At 39.6% G+C, this 26,485-nt stretch overlaps 1 protein-coding gene across 2 annotated transcripts in view; it reads right to left on the reverse strand.

The window, feature by feature from the left end:
* The window catches only part of ltk (leukocyte receptor tyrosine kinase), a 51,553-nt gene that overhangs the window by 11,100 nt on the left and 13,968 nt on the right, over positions 1-26,485 (reverse strand). The window contains exons 2-19 of one of the 2 annotated variants that reach the window (XM_063908527.1): positions 22,872-22,970; positions 21,204-21,353; positions 20,698-20,926; positions 18,804-18,943; positions 17,865-18,002; positions 15,966-16,115; positions 14,708-14,808; positions 14,414-14,574; positions 13,994-14,088; positions 8,100-8,171; positions 7,524-7,698; positions 6,330-6,480; positions 6,011-6,139; positions 5,449-5,605; positions 3,516-3,701; positions 3,024-3,122; positions 1,386-1,550; positions 1,115-1,225 (exon numbers count right to left, since the gene is read on the reverse strand). In XM_063908527.1, coding sequence (XP_063764597.1) covers positions 1,115-1,225; positions 1,386-1,550; positions 3,024-3,122; positions 3,516-3,701; positions 5,449-5,605; positions 6,011-6,139; positions 6,330-6,480; positions 7,524-7,698; positions 8,100-8,171; positions 13,994-14,088; positions 14,414-14,574; positions 14,708-14,808; positions 15,966-16,115; positions 17,865-18,002; positions 18,804-18,943; positions 20,698-20,926; positions 21,204-21,353; positions 22,872-22,970 — 2,508 coding nt within the window. Of the gene's footprint in view, positions 1-1,114; positions 1,229-1,385; positions 1,551-3,023; positions 3,123-3,515; positions 3,702-5,448; positions 5,606-6,010; positions 6,140-6,329; positions 6,481-7,523; positions 7,699-8,099; positions 8,172-13,993; positions 14,089-14,413; positions 14,575-14,707; positions 14,809-15,965; positions 16,116-17,864; positions 18,003-18,803; positions 18,944-20,697; positions 20,927-21,203; positions 21,354-22,871; positions 22,971-26,485 lie in introns of both variants that reach the window. The other variant, XM_063908526.1, reaches the window with a different exon arrangement.

The raw sequence follows: 26,485 nt of genomic DNA on the forward strand, positions 1-26,485 counted from the left end.
AAATCGTATTGTTACAATCTCATACGAAATGTATATAAAGTGTCTGCGGTTAATAAAGCTAGATTAAGCATTGAAACATTATATATTGCGTAGCAGCTTTTCAGACAAAGATAAATAGTAATGCAACATTAGTAGCATTAGGTAATGTTAGAGTCATCAAATTAAATACTAGATTGTCCTTTAGTTCCTCTACTGTCTTTACTTCCTAGAGTGTTATTACAATTTAGTAGTAAAATTAAAATTGGTTATTTGTTATTTCCCTAATAATTCCTATTTAAAGCGGTGTATTTGTGCAAGAATCACCAGCAAAGCAATTTACAGATTGTCTGACTGTCCACTTGATTAAGATAACAGAAATCAAACAAATCATGGCTGCTCTTCTTTTAAAAACTCTTCCTCGCAGTGCTTTGTGTAAAAAAAACGTTTGCTATATCACAGCTCAAGTCTTCATATACTACTTTATCCTATTGTCATACAATCAATGCCCGTGGGATAAGATAAATTATGTTCCTCTCAAAATGACTAAAAGGCTCGTCTTTATCACATATTGTCATCATATTGTTATGTAATTATGATTACTTCTTAAGTCACTGAATCATACTGGCTGACATTTACTGCTGTCTTATCTCCCTCGTCATAACACATCTCCAGCTGAGAGAAACCTCCTAAGTAAATGTCAAACCTTTCTGTTTTTTTTTATATATTAATGCTTACTACCGTTTTGTGCTGCTATAAAAGCAATCATACTGTAGGCAATAAATACCAAACATCATATCCATTATATCACTTCCCATCTGCCCTATTATCTTGTTTCACACTCGGCACAAAACAAATTGTGCAGGAAGCAAAAAAAGAGTCACCTGAAATAAGTGCTTGTAATAAAAGTGTCCATATGTGCTCAGCAACATGTCATTCAGAGCCCCATCTACCCTACAGCTACTTTAATCATCTGGCATGGAGCCAGAAAAGGGCATTTACACCAACAGTTCAAAAGGCTGTCCCTGTTTTTGTTGTCAGCAACATTGGGTAGCATCTGTATGTTCAGATGCGCTCACTCAAAGCCGGTGGAAGGTGGAGGGCACAGACTGCACACAGAACTGGGAGAGTCTCTTACTGAGAATGACGCCGGTGCAGATCAGCGCGATGCCGCTCGCGATGGTGGAGACCACGACCGCTAGGATCAAAGATGTCGACATCGGGCCCTGCAGAGGCGTACCTTGAGGAGCTGCTGGGAGAGGGAGCTCGATTAGTGAAGTTCCAAAAAACTTAAAGATGCTTTATGTGTTTATGAGATACTGTATATTGTTAGACGTTAAAACGAGCTGTTGATGACTTATGGCCAAAATCCAAGAAAGAAAAGTGTTTTATGGCTGGTAACTATGTACCTAAGGTGCCGACACATGTGACGTTGTCGCTGGCCAGGACTTCATCGTCGTCGTCGCAGAGACAGAGGATGAGGTGAGTGTCTTCGTCGCGTTTGCAGCTCTGCGTTTGACAGTGGCTGCAGTTTAGCTGCACCTTGATCTCACACTCGCCGTGACTCTCCATGGCTACAGGGAACAATATACACACACATAAACCCACGGATGCCAGCAAATAGAAACTGCATGCACAAGCAATTTGTTGAGATAGAGATCATTGAGTTTGCAGGACAGCTCAACAAGGTCAGGTGACATTGTATATGTTGCTTTTTGCAAACAAATCGCATGACTTGAAGTATTGTTTGTGCAGCCAAAGCCAGATGGTCTTTCCTCGGTGCTCAAGCTTCATGTTGTCCAAAAAACATATATAAAACACAAGAATGAGCCACACAGTTGCATTCTTGTTTATTTTCCTTCATTACACCGAATATTGACTCTTTAATTAGTCAGTAACGCATGCTGTAAATAGTTGGGCACCAAATCCGTTGTTCGAAATGTATTTATGGCTGCATGTGTGTAGCATAGTATGTGTATTAAAATGTGTCCATTATTAAATGACTCTAAACTCTAATCTGTGACTTATACATGGCTCCATTGTTTCTTGATACAAATTTTGGATATATATGTGTCATATTCAACCTCATCCTTCACTTAAAGGCAAGATAATTTAACTACACTACAGGACAAATTCAATAACCATTTAAGTTAACCTTTTTGTTTAGATCTCGCTTTGGATGTATTTCATGTCTGAACACTGCAGTGGCAGACGGTGCGTTTGAGAGTGACCGCTGACAGCACAGGCAGCAACAACAGCGTCTTTCACATGAGAAGCTGTCTACTGGTGCCGAGGGCAACAAGCTACATGAGGCTGTGAATTAGTCAACAGCGTTCCTCTTCCTCCCGCTAAATAATGAGAATCAGATGGTAGCCTCACAAAAAAATATACACTCCACTACATTTATCCATGTGCATATGTGTAGGCCTAAATATTCAGACAGATAGATGGAAACAAACAAGAACATGTAAAGACACGCACATAATGTATTATATATTTATTGATTTCAGTCGTTTTTCTACTCTAGTTTGACTGAACCCTCTTATTTTAACACCTACTAGCTTTTTACTCAATCTGTTTTCGATTTAACTGCATCTCATTGCCTTTATCAGTGGAAACATGTGCTCTCTTTGCGCTATTCTTCACTCTACTCTACTTTTTATTTAAATCCCAAAAAAACATTGTAGTTTCCTTCATGGCTTTTTAAAAATGTATATTTCAGTCAAGTTCTTTTCCCTTTTACTTCAGTTGTTGTATTCCATGTACTTTAATGTAGTTTGACCAATAAAATACAACTTACAAGCTTTTTCAGGAGCTTTTAACTTCACTTTAACATCTCATGGTCTTCATTCTCTTTTTCCACTCTGCTATTTTACTTGTTTCTACTCTGATCTAGATTCAACTGTATTATAATGTAGTTTGACAAAAACACAGATTAATTGAAGGTTCACTGAATAGCTTCTCTAACAGCTTCTCCCACCCTTCATTTCTCTTTTATCCTCTCCCAATATCAGGGTTATGAACATCATTGCTTTTGTCAGTCTCACCTGCCAGAGGCTGGAGGAAAATCTCTCCCATCGGATGAATGAATGAGATCCCATTCTGACCGTCGGCTGTGATCTCATCTTTCAGCGCAGCGTCACCACCTGCCACACAATGTGTGAAACGAACTCTTTGGTCAGTATTAAAAATAACGTCAAAAACATTCAATTATTACACTTCATGAACATCAGCTTGTCGCCGATGTTTACAAAATAACACCGTATGGCACAGATATCATCCTCAGTGACAAAAATCTACTATGTCTGACTCGATAGCAACAAACTAACAAACAGTCTAATCCCGAAGCGTTGAAGTTCGTGGCATTATTCACAGCATTGCAAATTGTACATAAATGTAACAGTGATATTAGGCTAAACATTTGTTCATTTGTAATTCGTGTTAGGAAACTAGAGAGGAATGAATCATGCTTTTTTAAAGAAAGGAAGCAATCTAGAATTATGATTCATAAAAGTTATTTGAATTTAAGGGCTGATTACCTCTGTAACCTCCTCCCCCTCCTCCAGCTGTGCAGGCCCCGCCTCCACCTCCAAATCCCCCATAGGTGGACCAGTGGAGCTTGGAAGTGGCGATGGGACACGAGGAGCCCCCCTCCGCTCCCTCTACAAGAGAATTCCCCGCCCTCAGGTGAGGACTGGGACTGTCTTTCCAGCCGCCACCTCCACCTTCAGGGACACAAGCACAACACAAGAATGTATTCATTTAATGGAATGAAATATAATATGCATGTCATTACAGCAGTTTTCTTCTGAAACTTTAAACATTTCACAAGATGAGGATGGCAAAAACATAGCAAATATAACAAACATCACTGTAACTAAATGTACTTGTTACTTAAAGTCTATGATCGTTCATAATCGTGTAAACGGTCCACAGGTTATCCACCAGCTGATCAAGCCCAGTAATCTTTGCTGACGGCAGCAAATCACATGTCCAGCGAAATTCTGAAGCCTTGTCGAATTTTGCAATGCAAGGCATGACAATGTGTGATGACCAGCTTCAACATTGCCATACACAGTTCACACACACACACATCCACTCACACCTCCTCTACTGAGAGCAGCATATTTCCCCTGACACTCAGATGTTTATCTAAGCAAACCCACAGAAGTTTCATTAAGCTAATGCGCTGATAGATTGTCTGTGTTGAGACTGTGTCGGTCAGAGGGGATTTACTGAGAACGTTCCAGCAGGCGTTTCCAGGAGCAAAGAGAGACCATATATGTCTGGCTTCAACCTGCGAGGAAACTAAAAATACGATCCAGAAAGATCCCATTATCCACAGGCCAACCAACATGTGCTCCTTCGAGTATGTGTGTGTGTGTGTGTGTGTGTGTGTGTGTGTGTGTGTGTGTGTGTGTGTGTGTGTGTGTGTGTGTGTGTGTGTGTGTGTGTGTACAGAACAAACAAACCCTCTCATGGCCGTCGACCAACGTGTCTCCACAGGCATGTTTTTATGCTACCTTTCAGATAAACAAACTTGTTGTCATCTGACGCGAATAGCACTCCAGCACTTGCTAGGGAAACTTTCTTAACTATGACACTTAACCTATCTGGGCTGTTAATGCCTAAAGCCAGCTAAAGTTTAAAAGGAAGGCTTTTTACTGCATGTATTGTGTAATTTATTATCCTCTTTTTGTGTTTTCTTTATATCATAATGTGAGAGTGATAGTTATAAGTTGAACAAGGCTAAATGGAGAAGATGTTTTCCATCTACTACTGACAGAGTTTGATTGACAGATGGTTATCCGAATACCTGCGAGATCACCAACAGTTTGATTTGAAGGTTTATAACATGTATGTAAGTTACAAAGGTTTTTTTGGGGGTTTACAAATTTGCTATTACCTGTAATACTTAAAATTGTCCATTATTGCTGACCTAAAATCATATTCCATTCCACAAAGCTCAATAAAAAATAGCCTTTAGTGTGTAAATGATTTGCGGTTCATATTATGGAGGCCATCACAAAAAAAAACACATGAACCGCAACATTCCTGGCCTGACTCGGCCGTGGCTACGGTTGCATGCTCATAATCTCTATGCCATCTTTTCCTGTCATCTCAAATGCCCTGAAAAACCTTCTTAGAATCTGATAGTTACCAAAGTCTTGCTCTTGTTTGTACAAAAAACTTCCAAGCCTCACTGTTTTCATTGAAACAGGTTTATATTAAAGAGAAAAGTCTCTATCAGGACTGCAAGTTCTTTGGATTGTCAAAAATAAACAACAAGAATATCATACTTCTTTTAATATTGTTAGGAGTACGAACAAAGATTGAATATTTCCAAACCAGGGCAAATTACTCAGGGAATGTCTGCATTCAAATTCAGGTCAATTTAATTTGAGTAGTTTAGTCAGCCCTTTAAACAAACATGCCTCCACAGTGGTATAAGACTGTCTTGATTTATATTACCTGCGGCACCAGTTTTACCGTTGGCACCGGGAGCTGTGGTGCTGTTTTCATACTGCTCCAATGGTATATGGTCCAGAGTCGACTCTGGATCCTCCATGTAGGCATTTCCTCCCCCGCCAGCTGCAATCAGCAAGGGGACCAACACCCCACCCTCCATCTGACAGGATGACAATACATCTACACTCACTTGTTTCAGGCATTTATAAGTATGAACGTGCTCGGCTGTGCACATTTGCATCTCAACATTTCACCGCAGAAGAAAAGGGAGTTTTGACAAAGCATCAGTATCAGCAGTAAAAGCAACATGACCCAGAAATTCCTTATGCATAACAGATGACATATCATAGCAAAAAGGACGTGTTGACTTTTTTCTTGTGCCAATATTTTTGATAAAACCTCTTTCCAACCTGTCCAATCTATACTTACACACGCAGATTAGGATGTGGAACAATGATGAATTGTTTCAATATGCCTGCAGACATTTTGGATGTCAGTATGTATCATTAATCCACAAGGAATGAAAACAACCCACAGTTAGGATACGCAGAACAGAAACACTCACCTTAAAAATATAGGTGGCCCCTCCTCCTCCGCCTCCTCCTCCAGCCCATTCCGTTCCAGCCTCTCCACCGACGTTGTCTTCAATCACTGAAGACTCTCCCAGGCAGATCCTCTGGGTGTGGGGATTTCTCTACACCGCAGGAGAGGGGGAGATTTGAGTTTCAGAGAAAAAAAGCAATCATCACAGAATTATGAATCTAGAGAATCTTTTGATCTAGGTCACTTTCTTGTCTCCCCTCTCTCTGACAAACGATATCCCAATGGATCCTCACAGACTTTAACAAAACCTTTCAGAATGTCTTCAACTTCATCCTACTCACCCCGGGGCATGCATCCTCTCCCTGGTGGCCCACCAAGATGTAAAGAACAGCTCCTTTCTCCAGAGGAAATATGGCCGATATGAAGACCCCATGGTTGCGTTTGTTGTGGTTTTTTGCTCCTTTCCCTCCTGCAGCCCCATAAGCAGAGATCCTGAGGGAGATAATGGCACCAAAAGGGAGTTAAGATTCTGTGACTGAAAGATATTGCTTTGTGGCTCAGGCTCCAAAGTATATAACACACACTACATGGAGACACTGCAATAGAGCTATCAGACAGCTATATTTTTACACGAAATGGGAGACAGTCACTTGCTGTTTTATAAAGATTGGCGCTTACAATCAGACACTGTGTGTTAATACTGGCATGAAGTACTGCTGTGTGTTATCTAACCCAAGAAATAAAATGCCCTGTGGATCCTATGATTAAGCCACTTTGCTGTTGCCTCATTTCATGTTGTGAGCGTAATAATGAGGTCCCATGACTGGCTGTGCAAAGACAATTGAATTGTTTGAAGTCTTGATCTGGCAGGACGATAATCAGTTACACTGAGCATGGCCAGCACAGTTTAGAGCCCAAACAAGCAGATGGATCATTAAACTGTCACTCGAGCCCAGCTTGACTCTTCAAAGACTGAAGCTAATACAAATGAACTAGTCAGGGCATTAAGAAAAAAGTAAACAACAGTGAAACTGACATCATTTATAATGGAAAAAACTGCACCTCAATAAGTCTGGCATTTATTGTCAAAAATAAAACCAACAAATTACAAGTTTGAATCCCAATCATTTCTGACTTACCCTACCGTGTCTATGGCTCACACCATGTTCATTAGTTGTGGATAAACACAGTTTTTTTTTTCAAACATCACAACTTTAAAATATCAAATCCCAGTTATTTCCTAAACAACCCGGGCACTGCAGTTTAAAAAAAGGTCACTGTAATAAAATGATGTCACCTAGATCATCTGCACAACTATAAAAATCCATGGCGCAGAAGAATAAGCAACATCAGGCTTTGACTAGGGAGACAAAAGCTTATTGGTAGATTTTCGACTTTTATTGGGATTTGTTGACAATAAGAACAATATAAAATATTACCAGATTTAACTGGTTATTTAAATATTTCAACAAATAACTGACCGTCCTTTCCAGCTTACAGCTCAGGTAGGTTAAAGCCACTCCTCCATCACTTACATGTATCTGTTTGTAGCTGGCACCCTCCACATCTGGACTCCTTTTAAAGGGTCTTCCTTCCCCACAGTCACACTGACATTCTTGTTCCTGTAGGTGCTGTCACACTGGGCCTGGGTCGGACCGTAGGGGCCACTGGCACCGCATGAGTTAAAAAACCATGTCATCCATGAAACCTCTAGAGACAACAAAACAAAAAACAAACACTTACAATAGCTGGTGGGTGATTTTTGATTGGGTAAAAATAAAGGTACTGTATATTTACCAGCAAGAAAAATACTCGGAAGAAAGATACACGTGAGAAAAGATAAAACAGCTCAACATTGGGAAACAGTACACACATGTAGCACAACATCTAGAGAGTCAGGGGAAAGTGCATTAGGCACCTAGTATGCGAGCGCTGTATGCAGAGTGGATTACCAGCGTCTGATCAACTGATATGCTAGATAAGGCTTCAAGCATCAGAGGAAATTGCAAGTGTAAAATCCACCACCTGGAATGTAAATGGTGCATGCAAAATGGATTAAAAAGACATGGTAGACTAGGGAGGCTTATAAAATTCACAAGGTATCACAGTACCTGAGGCTGAAGGCTCCGGAAGAGGGCTTAAGAAATCCTCCAAGTCTGCCATGGGCAGCAGGGAGTTCAAATCTGAGGAGAGACAGGAGGCAACAGTAGAGGAATGTGTAGAGAAAGAGACACAATGACCTTGTCAAACATCCGCATTTCATTAAAGCATAAATTAGACAACAACATGGATTCGAGGATGGGTGTTTAGGATGAATAGCGACACATTTCCTGAAACTAATTCCTGAGCAGGAAAACACCATAAATATATTTCTTTCTTAGCTTACTGTGACTGTTGTCCATTATCATGTTTCTGTGAAAGGACAGAGTTGTTCGCAATTGGTCCAACCCAAGACCAGATGCCCACAGCAATATCTTCACCAATGCAAGCTCACTCCAGCCTAACAGCCTAACGGTCGTTTCAACCCCATAAAAGCATGCAAACCTCCCAAGCACGGACAAGATCTCAAAATGTCAGAAGGGGAAACTTTAAACTGAGTTACTGTCTACTAAAGTAAAAATTGGATCCAGAACTGATACCAGAAACTGTTCCAGTTCAGTCAAACTGCTGTACACACCGTGGGAGGCTCCCCGCATGTTTTAAACAATCCTTCCCTTAAATCACACAGATGAACACACTCAAACACATTCATCAGACGTTTCCCTGTAATACACCAATCACATTGAATGTACTGTATGTGTTTCAACTTAATCACAATACTAATTAATAAAATCCTACCTGAAATGTCACAGTTCAGGATAACCGTGTCATGTTTTTCCCGGATCTCTCCACTGAGGTCCAAAGATAACGGAAACTTTTCGATGGGGTGAAACAGAATCTGCGCCAAATGCGTAAGGAATATGGACTTATGTTCCCGGCAAAACTGCGAATTCTACACGAGAAAAGCTGGCATTACTTCACTTCCCATCACAAGCTGAGGAATTCATCCGAAAGATGAAGAAGGTGAACACCAATCAGGACGCGCAGAAAGAATCATCAGCTGAAACGCGGCACGTAGGCCTTTCAGAGAACTCTGACTGAAAGTAGCCCGACGTTGATCGTTGAAACTGTCCTGGTAAGCTTTAAAGTAGGCTACCCGCTTGGAGGTTAGACGTTATCTGCCCTCTCTGGCTACTAATGACAGACTAACCATACAGGGTCACAAATGAACATTGTATTTTCCATCCATAATATAAATATGTGTATCGTCAGAACGAGCCCCGACACTTTTCTTTTATTGTTTTTCTTTTCCCTTTCGTAATACCAGCTACTGGTTGCTTACTGCTCCTCAAGAGGATCAGACTTTGGTCTAATCGGGATCCGGGAACTGGGAGGGAGGGGGGATGTGCATGTTTAGTCGCACAGGGTTTTGGCTAGGCCTACTTGTTGTTGCCTCGTTTGGGAGAGGCCCTTGTTATTGTTTCCTGTTGTATTCGTTTGTTCTGAAGGCACACTTGTTACGTTATTATAAGGCGTGGTTAATAAGGTGGTTGCATAAGCTTAGTTTTCATCCTGAGTGGTCATACTAAAATAAATATAATTTCATGGAATGCTAGGGGTCTTAGGAATTTGGTGAAATTAAATCATGCAATGTCTAGGTTAAAGCGGCTTAAAACACAGATAGCTTTTATTCAAGAAACTCATTTACTTTCAGTGAATATATTCCATTAAAGAGAAGGTGGCAGGGTCAAGTCATATCTGCCTGATTCTCCTCTCAAGCCAGAGGGGTGGCAATACTGGCACACTCTTCTGTACCATTAAGGGTTTATAATACCATACAAGACAATGCAGACAGATTTGTTATCGTCCAGGGCTCTTTACTAAATCACAACATTCATTTAGTATGTCTATACGGTCCTAACAGTGATGATACACAGTTTTATAACAACCTGTTTCTAACTTTGTCAACATTACATGGCCACATTTGTGTGGCAGGAGACTTCAACTGTACCCTTAATCCTAAACTGGATAAGTCATCAGCTGTGGACACCACACATATGCAGAGTAGGAAGATAATACAACACTTTATGAGTGACTTAAATCTTTGTGATATCTGGAGAAATAGGAATCATTCCAGACGGGAATATTCTATTAGTCATTCTACTACCCATAACTCTTATTCCCGCATAGACTACTTCCTCATTTCTAAGCCTATGATAGCCAATGTGAATTTCAGATCATCCGTTACTACTAGTTAACTACACTGTAAAGGCAGCTACTAAGGGTCCTACTGTGTGACGATTACGCCCACGATGGCTACATGATAAGGAATTCTTAAAATTTGTTGGAACCAATATTGATGTTTACTTTATAGTAAACACTACTCAAACATCAGCGTCTACGAGGTGAGAGGCGTTTAAGGCCTATACACGAGGGCAAATGATCAGTTATACAAGCAGTATCTCTAATAAACAGATCCTTATACTGTTGGAGTTAGAACAAGATATTAAGGAACTTGAGATAGAAATTAACCTTAATGATACAACAGGAACTAGACAGAGACTGGCCATTCTAAGAGCATGGTATAATGAGTTGTCCTCAAATAAGGCATAATAAAACTGAAACAGACGTTCTACGACCAAGGAGAGAAGGCAGGGAAGCTTCTGGCCTGGCGTTTAAAATCAATGCAAAATGAAAGATCAATTTTAGAAATTAAGTCAGACGAGGGGACAACAATTACTAATAGTTCTTTCCAGGCATTCTATTCTAAATTGTATATGTCGGAACGTCCGGCTGCATCTCGTAAAATCCACAGCTTCCTAGATCAGATAGAAATACCAGTCCTGACAGAGAGCGCAAAAAAGGAGCTTATCTCCCCAATTGGTGCATGTGAACTGTCAGAAGCCATAGACAGTATGAAGGGAGGGAAAGCGCCAGGACCGGATGGTATTCCTATTGAAATCTACAAAAACTTCAAACACATGCTGTTGGTTCCTTTACTGAACATGTGCGAAGAATCACTTGAGAGGGGGGAGCTGCCGCCATCATTGCGAAACGCACTTATAACTTTAATATTAAAACCGGGAAAGCCTCCCACGAAGTGTGAATCCTACCGTCCTATCTCTTTGATTAACAATGATGCGAAAATAATAGCCAAAGTTCTTGCCAGAAGGTTAGAGAAACACTGACCAGCTATTATTGCACTAGATCAAAATGGTTTTATTAAAGGAAGACAGGGCTCTCACAATATTCGTAGGTTAATGAATATTATACATGCCAAGAAAGAAATACCTGATATGGCTGGGAATCGATGCGGAAAAAGCCTTCGATAAGGTCGAGCACGAATACAAATACGAACGGCTTCAGTGATGACCAACTATATGGTATCCAAACAGTTCTCTCTTTCCAGAGGTACAAGACAGGGAGGTACTTTGTCTCCCCTTCTTTTTGTTATGGCCATTGAACCTTTAGCAATTGCGATCAGAAACAACACTCAAATAACTGGTATCAAAATGAATAGTATTGAGAACAAAATAGGATTGTTTGCAGATGATGTAGTTATTTTTTTGATAGACTTAAAACAATCTATACCTGTTTTATTAACTTTAATAGGAACATATGGCAGCTTCTCAGGTTACAAGGTTAATGCATCTAAATCTACAATTCTCTTTCTGAAAAAATCTGTCAGACTGAATCCACCACTATGTACTCCTATTAGGAATATTACAGACCGCTTTACATCTCTTGGAGTTAAAATCACACCTACGATAGAGTCCATTATAGCAGCTAACTATAACCCGATAATTGAGTCAGTAGAAGAATCTATTAACAGATGGAAATCTTTGCCACTTTCCATGATAGGAAGTATTAATGTTCTGAAGATGAATATTCTTCCTAAGTTCCTGTACTCCCCCTGGTAATTTGTGTGTTAAAATGAAAAAACTTTTTTGTCCCTGTTGTACTTACCGTATGACAGAGACGGGTTAAAACTCCCTTTCCTACAGGGATATTATTGCGCTGCCCAACTAAGAGCAGTCTCATATTGGTTTGAACATCAGTCACCGCTGTATTGGATAAGGATGGAGGAAACCACAACTTCTAAAATCCCCTTACACCTCTACCTTTACTCTGCAACTTTAGCCACTCTGAAAAAGCACACCGCGAACCCCTTCGTCAGAAATACACAGATAGTATGGCACGAGGTGTTAAGTTACCTTGGGAAAATGCTCCACTGTCCCAATTCTCACCTATCTGGGGGAACAGAAACTTCACGCCAGGTACTAATGACCTTGGTTTTAAGGTATGGGCAGACAGAGGTATCAGTAAGATTTCAGATCTGTAGGAGAATGATAATCTTTTAAGTTTTACTGAGATCAAGCAAAAAGTTTAGCATTGAGCCTAAACATTTTACCTTCAGATAAGTAGCTTCATAAAAAAGACACAGAACTCTGTAAATCCTCCCTCACTAAATTCTTTGGAAAGGACCGTTCTGAACCATTATGGAGCAGCTGAATAAATCTCAACGTTTTACCAGATTATCTTAGATGCAGGAGCTGCAATCTTCAGAGGATAAAAGATTAGCATGGTGTTCAGACCTCAATGAAGAGATGACCGTAGAAGAGTGGCAAGATATATGTCTCCAATGCCAGGTGCAAACAATAAATACAAGGTTCAAAATACTCCAGTACAAATGGTTGATGAAAATATACTTTACTCCAGAATTATTGCATCGCATTTACCCCAATACACCGGACACTTGTATCAAATGTGGTACACATAAAGGTAGTTTGTTTCACTGCCTCTCGGAATGCATCCTCATTCAAGATTTTTTTTTATGAAAGAGGTTATACAGTTGTTTCCATCTTTATTAAGGAACAACTTCCACTCTGTCCCAAGCTTTGTATTTTTGGATGTGAATGTGTGTTGAGGGGCTACTGCCTTAGAAAAACTGACAAATGTTATTAAAGGGAAATATAATACATTTGTAAAGATGTGGGGCTCATTTATGGAATTTCTGGAGGGGGATGATTTCATGACAGCTTTGTAGTCTACTGTTCTTGTTTTGTTTTGTTTCTTTTTCTTTAGTTCACTGATCACAATATGAAGGAACACTTGTATGTGGGATACAATTGCTGTCTACCTGTGTATGTACATGCCTGCAAAAGGTCTTTCATTTTATTCTTTCCTTTTCTTTTTAAACCATGATGAGTAACAGTTAGTTACCAAACAAGCTATGTACCACTAATATCCGCATTTCTTCAAGTGCCTTTTTATACTTATTGATGTGCCTATTTATTTCTTTGGTTTGTATCTTTGTATTGTATTGTAAGAAAAGAAAAAGACAATAAAAACGTGTAAAAAAAAAACACCGTAAAAAAAAAAATGATGGCTAGCCACACGTCAAATATAATTGGTTTCAAACAAATAACCAAGAACTGCTTCAGGGCCGAGCCACAGATGGCAGTCATCAGTTCTTGGTTACAGCCTCCATGTAGTACTGTGCTCTACATTTCATTAGCAAGATTCTGCTTTCATAGTGTACAGATCACTCTAAACGTAATGAGGAGAGACGCAGTGTTACATTTACAAGATGGATTATGTATTTGAGCTGTATTAGCTCTACAGTTTAATTAGCAAGTCTGTACAGTGGTCTCTGTGGCCACTAATGCTAATTTAAAGACGCCCTGCAGGAGTTTGCTTATGAACGATCTGCGTTTTAAATCTGCATCTTCAGCAACAGCAGTTAGACAGAAATATCTCAAAATATTTTGAGATAACTGTAACCACAGGACATACCCATCAAGTAGCAGCCCAACATCCATTTTATTTTCATGATTCAGACCTTCTATTTCTGTAACATATGAAATAACTATAACAATAACTTCTATTGCATAACCTTATCTAAATAGTGCTGTTACTGTTATGGTCTGTAACAGTTTACGATGGCGTGTGAGCAACAGCCTACCTGTTTCAAAGCAGGCTGCTCCAAGGGCAATGTCATCGAGAGCGACGTCAGCGTTAGAGCCTTTTCCCCACACAGCTGTCACCTTAATGTGGAACCTGGACGAAAAGCAAAAACCATTACGTTTTTTTGTCTTAACCTGAAAGGCCACAGAAATTAAATAACGCCTGCATGACAGATTGTAGAAAAAAGTCTTGTCTTCAATGTAAAGTACTCATTTAGTTTTGACATGGAGATAAATGTAAATCTGAATATGACAGCCTATTCAAATATGTTGATATTTGAATAGCGAGGCGAAGAAGAGGCGGGTAGGGTTTAATGATGGCCTGAATACATGAGAGACAGTGTCTGATTCTCTTGCTATAGCACGGCAGCGTTACATAATTATCTGCTCCTCTACCCTTTTGATTTCATTTTACGCACTCATGATGGAGGCCGGTCAGCTGCAGGGCAACATCTTCCCAGTCGTCTGTCCACTGATCGCTTCTCTCCCACACCAGTGGTGCGGTGTTGGTCCCATTCTCCTCTATAGCAACCAGCAAAGAACCATTAAAGTCCCCGTACAAGTAGAGAGAGAAACGCATCTGTACAGAAAAAAACACAAGTTAGCAGACGGACAACATCTTTTGTTGTGAAAGAGCTGCAATAAAAGTACAAGGGAACAAAAAAACAAACAAACACAGCTATTAAACTATTGCATCTGTCTGAATGACTGACCTGGCAGGCAGAGGTGGAGACTGGCGGAGGGAAATAAATGCTCTGAATGGACGCTTCTCGTAGGGAGTTACTCTCTCTTACCTGCAAAAACAGGAAGTGCCCTAGGGGCGCACAATACATTTGACACAGCAAAACACTAACCAGCGCAACAAACTTATTTAAACTACAGAAATAGTTTAAACAAATGTTTTTGTATCATTTTAAAGCCATACATTTTGAACAGACACAGCTGCCTATAAACTAAAATTGAAAGCAGCTGTAATAGCATTAATTTGTTCTGCGGAATTCTTCATGGACATGCAATGTAAGTCCATGGGGCATTAATCTAACAAGGCTTTAAAAAAACAAGGCATTATTGTCTGGGTGTAGAAAGAACAATCAATGAAAAATAAATATTCAAACTCTAAAGAACGTGAGATAGTGACAATAGAGATGTTGTTTTTAACTTCCATCTTTCCATACCCCAGTGAGAAAAGTGGGCCAGACAGATTTCGTATGTAGACATGGACACACACGGACACACACGGACACACACACACACACGGACACACACACACACACACACACACACACACACACGGACACACACACACACACACACACACACACACACACACACACACACACACACACACACACACACACACACACACACACACACACACACACACACACACACACACACACACACACACACACACACACACACACACACACACACACACACACACAGCCTGAGAAAAGTAACTGCAGAAGCTTCTGAGGGCTTTAAAAACAACTGTCAGCACCTCTGGAAATTGGATTTACAGTTGACCATGTGCTACTATAATATTATTCTGAAAGGCGCAAATATTCAACAACAATGTAGATGAAGCAGTAAAGGAATAAGTACGTGAATATCTGTCTGTATATAGATACGTTATTTATCAAAGGAAGTGTATGTTATTTAAATTTGGATCAGTGCATACAGTAAATGATTAAACGATTTCCATTAAATAGCCTTGGTAACGCCTTTGTTGGATTGCTGTAGCTGTATGAAGTACAACATTTATTAAATCATATAATAATATATGCAAGACTGTTTAAAAAGTGTTATCGACCTAAACCTTTGTGGGAGCGATTGTGACACACACACACACACACACACACACACACACACACACACACACACACACACACACACACACACACACACACACACACACACACACACACACACACACACAGACACAGACACAGACACAGACACACAGCCAACCTGGTGTGCTCTGCAGAGCAACGCCCTGCATGTCTTTTTTCTCCAGAAGATCTTCTCCTTCCACCCTTCTCCAGCCCGAGTGCTGTTTGGAAACAGACCAACCGCATGCATCCTGTTCAAAGGAACAGTGAGAGCCAAATGGAAGAGCACCTGGAGAGGAGCAAATTGTTATCACATTTCACCAAAACAATAAACACAGTTGCGTACAAGTCCTGCTTTTCCCCTTTAAAACTTTTTTGCAGGAAATACATTTTGGAGGAATAAGCGGTGGATTGATGAACAGAAAAGCTGGCATGTGTAGCCTAAAGGAGAGGGTGGACATTTGACCAACACATAGTCACATGTTGAATCATATAGTCTGTAAAGTTGGTTGCTAATACTTCAAAGAGTCACTGGGATAACATATTTAAAGTTCAACATCACTTCTTAAAGACAGCCTTTAGAGCCACTGCGAGTAGCTGCTGCAAAACATGTAGCTGAAACCTCCATGTCTTTTTTTTAACCTTAAAAAATGGTTCAACATTTTGTGAAATATGCAAATTTGCTTTTACTTTTTACTAATCCCCTTTAAATATATATTACTAGGATAGATGTTGACACCTGTCTCGTGTCTATTGATTGGTTTATATATTCTTTGTTCACTCTCATAAAGAAAGCAAATTTACCAAAATAAACTATTGCTTAAAAACCTTATGCAAATGTATGATGAAGAGGAAGGATGTTAGTAGCCTCAAAAAAATATAAAAACACAGCCCTGACTCTCATGATTGGAAACAAACAAAGTGAATCATCCAAGCCAGTAGGGCTCACTTTTAACATTACATTTGCGTTTTCATTTGAAGCTTTAATGCATGTCGTCATTTATGATGAGACTGTCACCTCAATTGAGGAATTTATGGGGCTATAAGAGTTCTTTTAGATCATCCCTTAATGGACTGCATGTGGGGCTGCCCTTTGTGCTGCAAGCCGAGACGCATTCAGTTTACTGGCCAAAGTCAACATTTTGATTTTGAAAAGGCTGAAAGCCAACAGAAATGGACTGAGGCAGAATATTTTGCTGGATAAAAAAAAAAACTTGTGCAAATTATTACGTCTACCTTTTTAAATAAATGTTGACTTTAAGAGTCAACCACAGAGACGAGGACTGGCTGTATGTGTTTGAGTTATTAATAACATTAATTTCCATGTCAGTGTTATGTGACCTTTTGTTTTCTATTCCAGTGAAATTAACTGATTTTACTGATTACTGTTTTAAAATATCATAAGACTTCTAAACATTAATGAATTCACAACAGGTGTTTATTTTTAGGAGAAAGTATGCTTAGAGATTATAAGGGATCATTTCTGGAAAGCATAACATATTCCTGAGAATAGGATAAAATAATTGATGAAAAATGGAAAACTAGCCGAGAATCAGGGCAGCTGCATTAAGGCATCACACTTTAAACGTCCATGTAAAAGTAACTCACTATACTTTCAATATTTTGTGTAGAGGCATTGAATAATCTGGTACCTCCAGTCAAGGGATTAACACATCTAAATGGATTCAAACTGAATTTAATACAACTAATGCAAATGGACGGCTTTTAGCACCATTTTCTGCTTTAGGACACCCCACCCTTTCGGGCCTAACTATCCACCCACAGCCACACAAACTGACGCCCTCACACAGAAACATCTTCCACTTTATTTTTGTTTTCACACTCCCACTCTCAGAAACGGTTCAACGTGTAGATCAAAGCAAACACTTAAAATGATTCATCCTCATTCACAGGCAAAACTCTAAAGCCGACTGCATAAGAGCTTTTCCAAGTGTTACTAATAGGAATTGAATGTCGCTATTTCCCTAAAAACTGCATTCAATTAAGCAATTAATGATTTAATTCAGCAGAAACTCACCACAGATGAAGCCCTCGTCTTCTCCTAAAGGACAGTCGGTGTGAAAGTTGCAGACTTGGCTCTGGTCGATGCAGCCTCCTGAGTTTACACAGTGGAAAGTTTCTTCACAATCTGCATCCAGCCCGAGTAACTGGTGTCCTGCAACCACAGAAATCACACAACAATTATGCAATACTACATATCCGAGAAGTCTTTGAAATTCGAAAATAGGAATGTGTTCTTCTTTAAGAAAATATTCTTTTTTTTTTAAGATGACAAGATCAACACTCTGTTTATTAAATGAGCAACTGTAGTCAACTTTGTGGAAAGACTGACATCAAGGGGAACAGCTAGCCTTGCTTTGTCCAAAATACAATTACTACCAACACTTAAACTCACTAAATAACCTTTAAGATATCATTTGTTAATCATTAAAAAAGTTAAAAAATAAAATGTGCTGTTTTAAAAGGGCGTTATGTGTAAGACTATTTTTGGCTCTTGGACAAAAACATACTGATGTCTTTGCTGTTCACATTGCCAAAACAAATAGCATGTTACATCTAATGCTCCACCAGAAACCAAATCTATACCTGCAGGGCCTGGAGTAGAACATATTTTAAATGCATAAATAATTGCTATTGAACACATGCTTATCGTTTATTAATTACAGAATAAGAACAAATAAGTGTATGTGTTCTACTTTATATCTTAGAATTTAAATTGAATTAGCCGAGGAATACCTTACTTACTGAAAAGGTAATGATAAATTAAACTGCAAAAAGAAACACTTTCATTGTTTCTCTTTTGAGATGAACGGGGGAAAATGGTTTAAACATCTGGAACATCAACAGTTTTTAAGTTTAAATACAAAGTGGCTTATAAGACGAAAAAAACGGCTATAGTGTTTGGTTTAAAGATAAATTATCAAGCTTCAACCTTTGAAAAACGTGAAAAACTCACCTGATTCACAGTCAACGAGCTCCAGAGAGTCCAGAGCCACAGTCCCTCCATCTTCCCCCAAACAGGAAGTGTAGAGAAGGATGACCTGAAAGGGCTCGTCCACCTGACCAATCACAGTCTCCAGCACCTCCCACTCAGCCCTGCATCAACCAATCACAGAGACATGTCTTTTAAAGTAGGAATTCATAACTTCCTTTTTTCATTAATGAGCTTTTATGGATACATTTGAACAAAAACAAATTGCAATCATCAAAGTATTTTTTTACTTTGCAGCACCTGTTGTTGATCCCTGAGCTGACCTGGTTCGCAACGATAGTTTATGTCATTAGAAAACGCAATAAGAAAAGGTTAACAGTGGTCAGTTGCAGTTCTCTAACCTGATGTTGTTAACAATATTTATGTTATTTACTGATGTTCTTGGTGAAGCAGGCATCTACAGAAATATCCAATACTGAGAACATTTTCAATTTCAACTTTCATCCTCAGCTTCAAGCAGTTTGGACATATAAGAAAAGCCATGTTGACCTTTGACTGTTCGTTCTCATCGATTGAAACTAATAATAATATCAAATTCTAAATCCAAACATTGTCGAGTAAATGGAACAAACTTTTTCTCTTTGTATAATATTCCTTAAATGTCCAACTTAAACTCTTGGCTGTCTTCAAGATGTCTGTACATCTTGAATAACGTTTGCAATCCAATACTTTCACATGTCTATTCAGATTTTTCAAAAGGTGCTTAGCATATCAAACATGTTGAATATTTATATTTTATGAAAATATATACCTGCATTGTACATTATATCTGTTTGCCATCTCCATCTTTAGCGATTTTATTGGCACATGTTTACTTTAAACAAACAATACAGCTCATGGAAACATACATCTCCTACTAAAAAAGCTCCAAAGAGTACCTGCTTATATTAAGGTACATCTATCACCTTCTTATGTTCATTTTTTTCCTAAAATGACATAAAATGTGCAATGCTGCATATAATCCACCTCTCAGAGTCCAGTTCTACACCATGTGACTGCTTTAAACATACTGTGCATTTACTTGATGTTTCGGGAACATACAGTAAAGTGAAGGTAATGTGCTTGTTCTATGTGCCATTTTCAGGGCTTTTAAGCTTCTGGTTTACAGGGGGAAAAAAGTCCAATTAGGGCATTTGATTATTTCTAAAAGCAGTACAGGTAAAACGTCAAAATTAACACAGCACTACAGGAATAGATGTGTCATCAGTGGGGAATTGTGCATTAAATGGAGAGTGCATCTAGAAGTCTCCATGTTAGCATGCGATGAATAGGGAGCTGCACAAATGAAACCACTCATAATGAAATTGCTCAGTCCATTACTGCACGGACACTAACAAAGCCAATGTACAAACTTATTGCATATGCCCATCCATCCCTCTTCTGTCCTAACCAATTATATATACATCTGTTTTCAGACTCTGCATCTAGACACATGAATGCTTTTAGTTTCTCTAAAGAAGGCTGTACTTCAGCATTAGATCAAGAGGAGATACCTGTCCCCATTTCCCAAACAGTATACAGGGTACTGCTATGCCCACATGGACACAATTCTACTGTTTGTCCCACATGGCAGCCGAGAAACACTTTCTTTATTTCTCTTTAGAACCACAGAAGTAAAAGGTATTAGTTCCTGTGCCCTTGTCCTGTCTGAAAGCGTATGTCAACATTCATTGCAGTGACTCTATGCTCTTCGTTATTTCATAGGCTGGCCCTCAGCTCGACAAGCACTTCAATCAGGTAAGATGCAGGGTTTTGCTTTTTGGACACTAATTAAATGCCCGTGTTGTGCTGCATAATAAATAAATATCAATACTGCACAAACAGCATTGCACAGCTCGTTCCGGTTGTGTTTGCTGACCTGCGTTCATCCCGTCTCCTTTGGTTGAGAAGCACCGAGTGAACCTCTGAGTCAGAGTAGATGGGTTTGATCAGGACCGTGAGGTTCCCCACTGCTGGACCGGACTCATACAGCGCCACTTGCAAGATGCAGCGCCTGTCGTTTCTTGGCAACACAGGGCTGGTTAGACTGTACTCACATCTCCCAGAGGCCACGGCAGCAGGGAAGGAGCTTAGGAGCAGGAAGTGCCCTATAGTGATAAAATAAAGTTGCAAATAAATGCATGACATCTTTGTGGTATCCATATTTCTTTCAGTCATATACAATTATTTGAGGAATCACATCAGAACAAATCTCCAACTAGGCGTTCAAGCACAAAATCAAAATAAATGTCACAGGAGATGCACTGACTCAAAAGAGCTTTGAGTCCAAAGATTCATCACTGGGTTTTCTAACTTCCTGTCCTGTTCCATGTGCAGTCTCCTAGGGCACTGACTTATTTAGTTTCAAAGTCTCTGCCCTCTTACCGTCGGACCTTCCCACTGAGTGGTCGGTCACAGGCATCAGCCCCGTCTGAGAGCTTTCTGGTTGCTGTGGCGACACCACCGACCAGTCACTCCGGTCGCTGTGATTTGATAACGTCCACTGGCACGATGACTCGAAATCACAGGAGCTGACTGAAAGACACAGACACAAGAGTAAAGCTTGTATGTGTAAATATTAAAAGATGTGGGGGATTCACTTAACATAAGTGAAAATAAAGTAGTTGATGTTTAAAATACAATTAAATAAATAAAAGTGGAATTTATTTTCTATGCAAAGTTCTGTCATTTTGAAGGGGTAAATAAGGAAGACATGTCAAAATAATTATTGTACACTTATGGTATTTTATAATAAATGCCTATTGTAACTTTTTTTTAAATATAAAGTCAAAACCAACCAAATAGCAAACCTTTATAAAAAACAAACAGCAATTGTGATTCCTCCCAAAACAAGCCCATGCCAGAGTCAATATGAGCAAATATGATGTTGTTGGTTTGTTCAATATACAACATTTTCAAAAAGTAAATTCACAATTGACAAATCCCTTTTCATTTCCTATTTTAAAAAAACTAAAAAGGTGTACATTTAGAACTTTTGGGATCCAGTCCCGCATCATTAAATACGTGATTCTTGAACCAGATGATTTTTATTTGGAGTAATCCCTGTAGTTCTTTAAAAACAGGAACGTTTAACAATGTTAGATTACGGTGTCCTGGAGTCACACCTGGATCATGACCTCCACCACAGACTAATCACTTCCTTTGCTCATGGCCTATTTCCTCTAAATTAAATTGAAATCCCAAATTTCCTTAACAGCCAGACAGAAACAGAAAGGACCCTTTGTACATTTTGAGTGATTGTGCGTCTGTCTCTGTTGTTTTTTTGAACGGGACAAAACAGATAAGGCATTCGAGACATCATGTGATGGTTAGAGAGGAAGCTGATGCTGCAGCTCACAACAGCCGCGGGAAGGAATCCCTCTGGGGATAAAGGACGGACATTTGATGCATATTATTGAATTATCTCATTGAAATCCACATTCATTAATACACTTAGCTGCCTTTAATGATATTCCTTTGTTGTTTAAATGTTTCCATCTAACCAAGCACCTGAACTTTTTAATGAGAAGTTTTCTAAACCACAACTTTTTCTTTTGGTAGGTCTAGGCAAAAACATTCCTGACCTTTAAAAAGATTGAAAGTTTTAAGAGTCAGCAAATTGGTTTGGTCAGTAAAAAGTGGTTTGGATTATAATATGGGGTTTAATAACGGCATTTAGCTGAGTAGTTAGAAACTTCTCTCTTCAGACAGAGAGCTGCATGCGCGACAAAGGGCGTGGCCAGCTTCAGGTCAACTCAAATTTAAAGCGACAGTCACAGAATCAGCACTTCCGGAACAGGGCTGAATTAGACGGGGATGAGGCATGCTACAGTGGGTGATTTGTTCGGTATTTTGACCGTTTTGTATAGATATTGCCCTACAATATATTGTTCAAATATAGCATAATAGGAGACCTTTAAAATGATCATGTTTCCTCTTTGCCTTCCAGTCAAGCCCACACTCACTCAGATCAATGACCCTTACATTGAAGTGGGTAATTGTTGCTAAGTGTATTTTTTCGGCTTCTTTGTGTTGGCAAGCTATAACTCTTACTTGGGCCGTCATCTTCTGAGTCCAGATGAAGAGAAAACAGCTGATCTGGGATGTTCTCCTCCAGAAATCTGTCCAAGAGAGCGTGGCAGGAACTGGTGACTAAAGAGAGACAGACACACGAGTGGTTAGAGGGACTTGTTTTGATTATGAGCGACAAACCGTTTCAAGCTGCAAAACAATGCATTTCACTCATTGCTGTGCAACCATTTTGATAACCGTTAAAGGTACCAAAGAGGTGCTTGTGTGGAGGTCCAAGAACACTATTAAAATCAGTACATTTCTGAAGAATGGTCGCTGTCCAATCAAAAACCAGTAGAGGAAGTGAACCGTGTCTGTCTAAAAACACAACCGGCCTGTTTTCAGACAGATTAAGAGATTGAAGATTTGTAATGCCTTGACAAATAAAATAAAATAAATTAAGTGACAAACAATGCAGAACGTTCAGTGATTTCCTTTCCGTGTAGGTATTTAATATGTCGTACCTTAAAGAGACCCTATTGTGCTTTTTAGGGTTTTCCCTTTCCCCCAAAGGGAGTTTCTCTCCCACACACTCCCCCCCAGCCTGAAATGCATCGATTGGCTCCTTTGTTTACTTCCGCGACATAATGACTTCACTACGCTTGCTAGGCTGAGGGCGGGATATCTCTAAGCGGTTGACAAATCACAACAGAGAAGGTCAGCTGGATGAACATCAAAACATCTAAACATGCTGCAGTAGAGGCACAAAATACAAATATGAACCTGAAAACGAGCAACAATGCACCCCTTTAATAAAGCAAAGTGAGGTTCTGGCACCCTTTCACATACAATGCTAGTGTGGTGCATTAAATAAAGGAAATTGCAGCAAATACAGATCTTTATTCACAGTAGGCCTCAAATACAAAGAACCCGATATTTCCAACAAACGGAGACATTTATCAAAAAAACATTTCCATTATGCAAGCTACTCAACTCGATTAAATTCCTTCGACATGCATGCCCTCTCAGTCCATTAGCTGTGTGAGGCAACATGAAAGCAATTTACCTCTTCTGGACTGAATCCATTCCTCATGAGCACCGTTTTATGTTACTTTGTGGCTTATTACACACAAATGAACAGACCAGATTGGTAAAAAAAACAAAACATATTTTGATGCTCCTGAACACATCTTCAGAGATGTTACCAGGGGTCATTGGGTGTTTCCAAACTTTTAACATCATGGACCCAGCATGGTTGATCAGATCATGACTTGTTTTCATGTGATCTTAGCTCCTCGCCAGGGACCTCTACTCCTGATCCAAAGCCATCTTGAGGGTCTCTCTGCTGCCTCAGTTGGCTCTCTTCCTCTTTGCACAAGGGCTTTGTGGAGTGATTGGCCTGCAAAGCCCCTGCAGCTAACCTCAATGGGCTACACTTTGCCTTCCAGCCCTGCCTGCAACAGTTGATGACAATCCCCATGTACTTCAACAGCTTCCTCTCATGGGAGTTTCCTATGAATTCTCTATGGGATTTGTGATCATTATAAATCCCAAAGACCACTATTTAAGTTTACAGTAAAGGAAATCCACAGTTCAAGAGCCGATGTGTACAAACGTTTTCTGCTTGTGATAAATATTGTAAGAAAAAACCCAAGGCCATCATTTTTTTGAAAAAGTCTATTTGCCTGTTGATGTAGACTTTTTAAAAACACTTTTTTTGTATGTAGTTGAATCCAAACAGTGTCATCCATCATTCGGATAATCAAGAAGAGAGGCGCTCGGAGTTCATGAAAATCTTGACACATCCTGACCCTTGTACGGGTCGCATTCCTTTTTCATTTGCCAACAGGACTGAGCTTTATCAGCAGTACCTTATGGACTTGTCCTGCTCCAGATCAGACTGACATTCAGGCCCACTTCATGCATCGACTAGCCAGATGTGTTGAGTGGAGACATTAAAAAAGGTTTGATCTCTTTATTTCAGGCATGCGTGCACTTCGAAGTGGTCCGTCAACACGTTGTACGAACTAGTGTTGTTAAAGGATACACACACACACACACACACACACACACACACACACACACACACACACACACACACACACACACACACACACACACACACACACACACACACACACACACACACACACACACACACACACACACACACACACACACACACACACACACACACACACACACACACCTGCATGGAGCCTGAGAAAAGTAACTGCAGAAGCTTCTGAGGGCTTTAAAAACAACTGTCAGCACCTCTGGAAATTGGATTTACAGTTGACCATGTGCTACTATAATATTATTCTGAAAGGCACAAATATTCAACAACAATGTAGATGAAGCAGTAAAGGAAAAAGTATGTGAATATGTGTCTGTATATAGATAACAGTTATTTATCAAAGGAAGTGTATGTTATTTAAATTTGGATCAGTGCATACAGTAAATGATTAAGCAATTTCCATTAAATAGCCTTGGTAACGCCTTTGTTGGATTGCTGTAGCTGTATGAAGTACAACATTCATTAAATCATATAATAATATATGCAAGACTGTTTAAAAAGTGTTATCGACCTAAACCTTTGTGGGAGCGATTGTGATTCATTCCCCCAGCCCAGTGCATGCTAAGAAAGACTTTAGTCCCAAATAACTCTGAAACAACATACTGAGACAAGCGGATGGACGAACACTCACAAAAAACAAGCCACAGACGTGGTGTTGTTCTGCGGGATGATGGAGAGCGAGGGCGATTTTCACGTGACGAGACATTGGAAACACTAACTAGCATGACCAGTAGACATTGAGGGAAATATTATATCCCAGTGGGTCATTGCAACTTAACCCATTTAATGGCCTCTGAACAGAGACATTATTGTTTTGTTAAGCCTGTAAGGCAAGGTCGCACAGGTCAAGCAGGACAAATCGAGATATTAGCACACAGTTTATAAAAAGCAGTTTATGATAATAATGATAAAGGGTTACTGGGGGTCATGTATTTCAATAGCAGAGTAGCTATTCATCTGTAATGACAGAATGATAGCAGCTAAGGATAGATTTCTGAATATGGAAACCGGAAAATTGTAATAGTCTTTAAAGAGGGGGATTTAGCCAAATAACAAACATTACTACTTTATTATTCACATATAATAGCAAACACTTCTTTTCAGGAATGCCCCTAGAACTCAGAATTACATTTATCTTCCTCCCACTCATTTCCATTCCAACGTGTCAAGTTTGGAGAAAAATAAAAGACACAAATGATGGCATTTTTTTTTATGGAGAAGAGGGACTAAAAGAGGAATGAATGAAGTGCCTTATGGATGTTAGCTGCAGTTTGCAGCTTTGAACAGACAGAGACTGAATGCTGTCAGTTCTGCAGAAAGTACAGTCTGTGTTAGTTTAAAACCAAGTTGTTTCTTTGGACAAAGGCTAAAACAGGGTCCCGACTTTTTCCTGAGCTGGACGCTGCTGCAGGGTTTGGGCTCTGTCGCGATTTCAGATCAAGTCATCGCCTCTGATGTTGTGCAGCTGCAAAACAAAAGGGGAATTTTGCCACTGAAAACCCTGACCCCCATTTATAGCGCCCTTTAGGAATGAGTCCTAAAATCTGGGAATCATTTAGCCTTCTTGAACTTCCAGTTC

The sequence above is a fragment of the Eleginops maclovinus genome, chromosome 19 (assembly GCF_036324505.1).
Source record: "Eleginops maclovinus isolate JMC-PN-2008 ecotype Puerto Natales chromosome 19, JC_Emac_rtc_rv5, whole genome shotgun sequence".
Taxonomy (NCBI): Eukaryota; Metazoa; Chordata; class Actinopteri; order Perciformes; family Eleginopidae; genus Eleginops; species Eleginops maclovinus.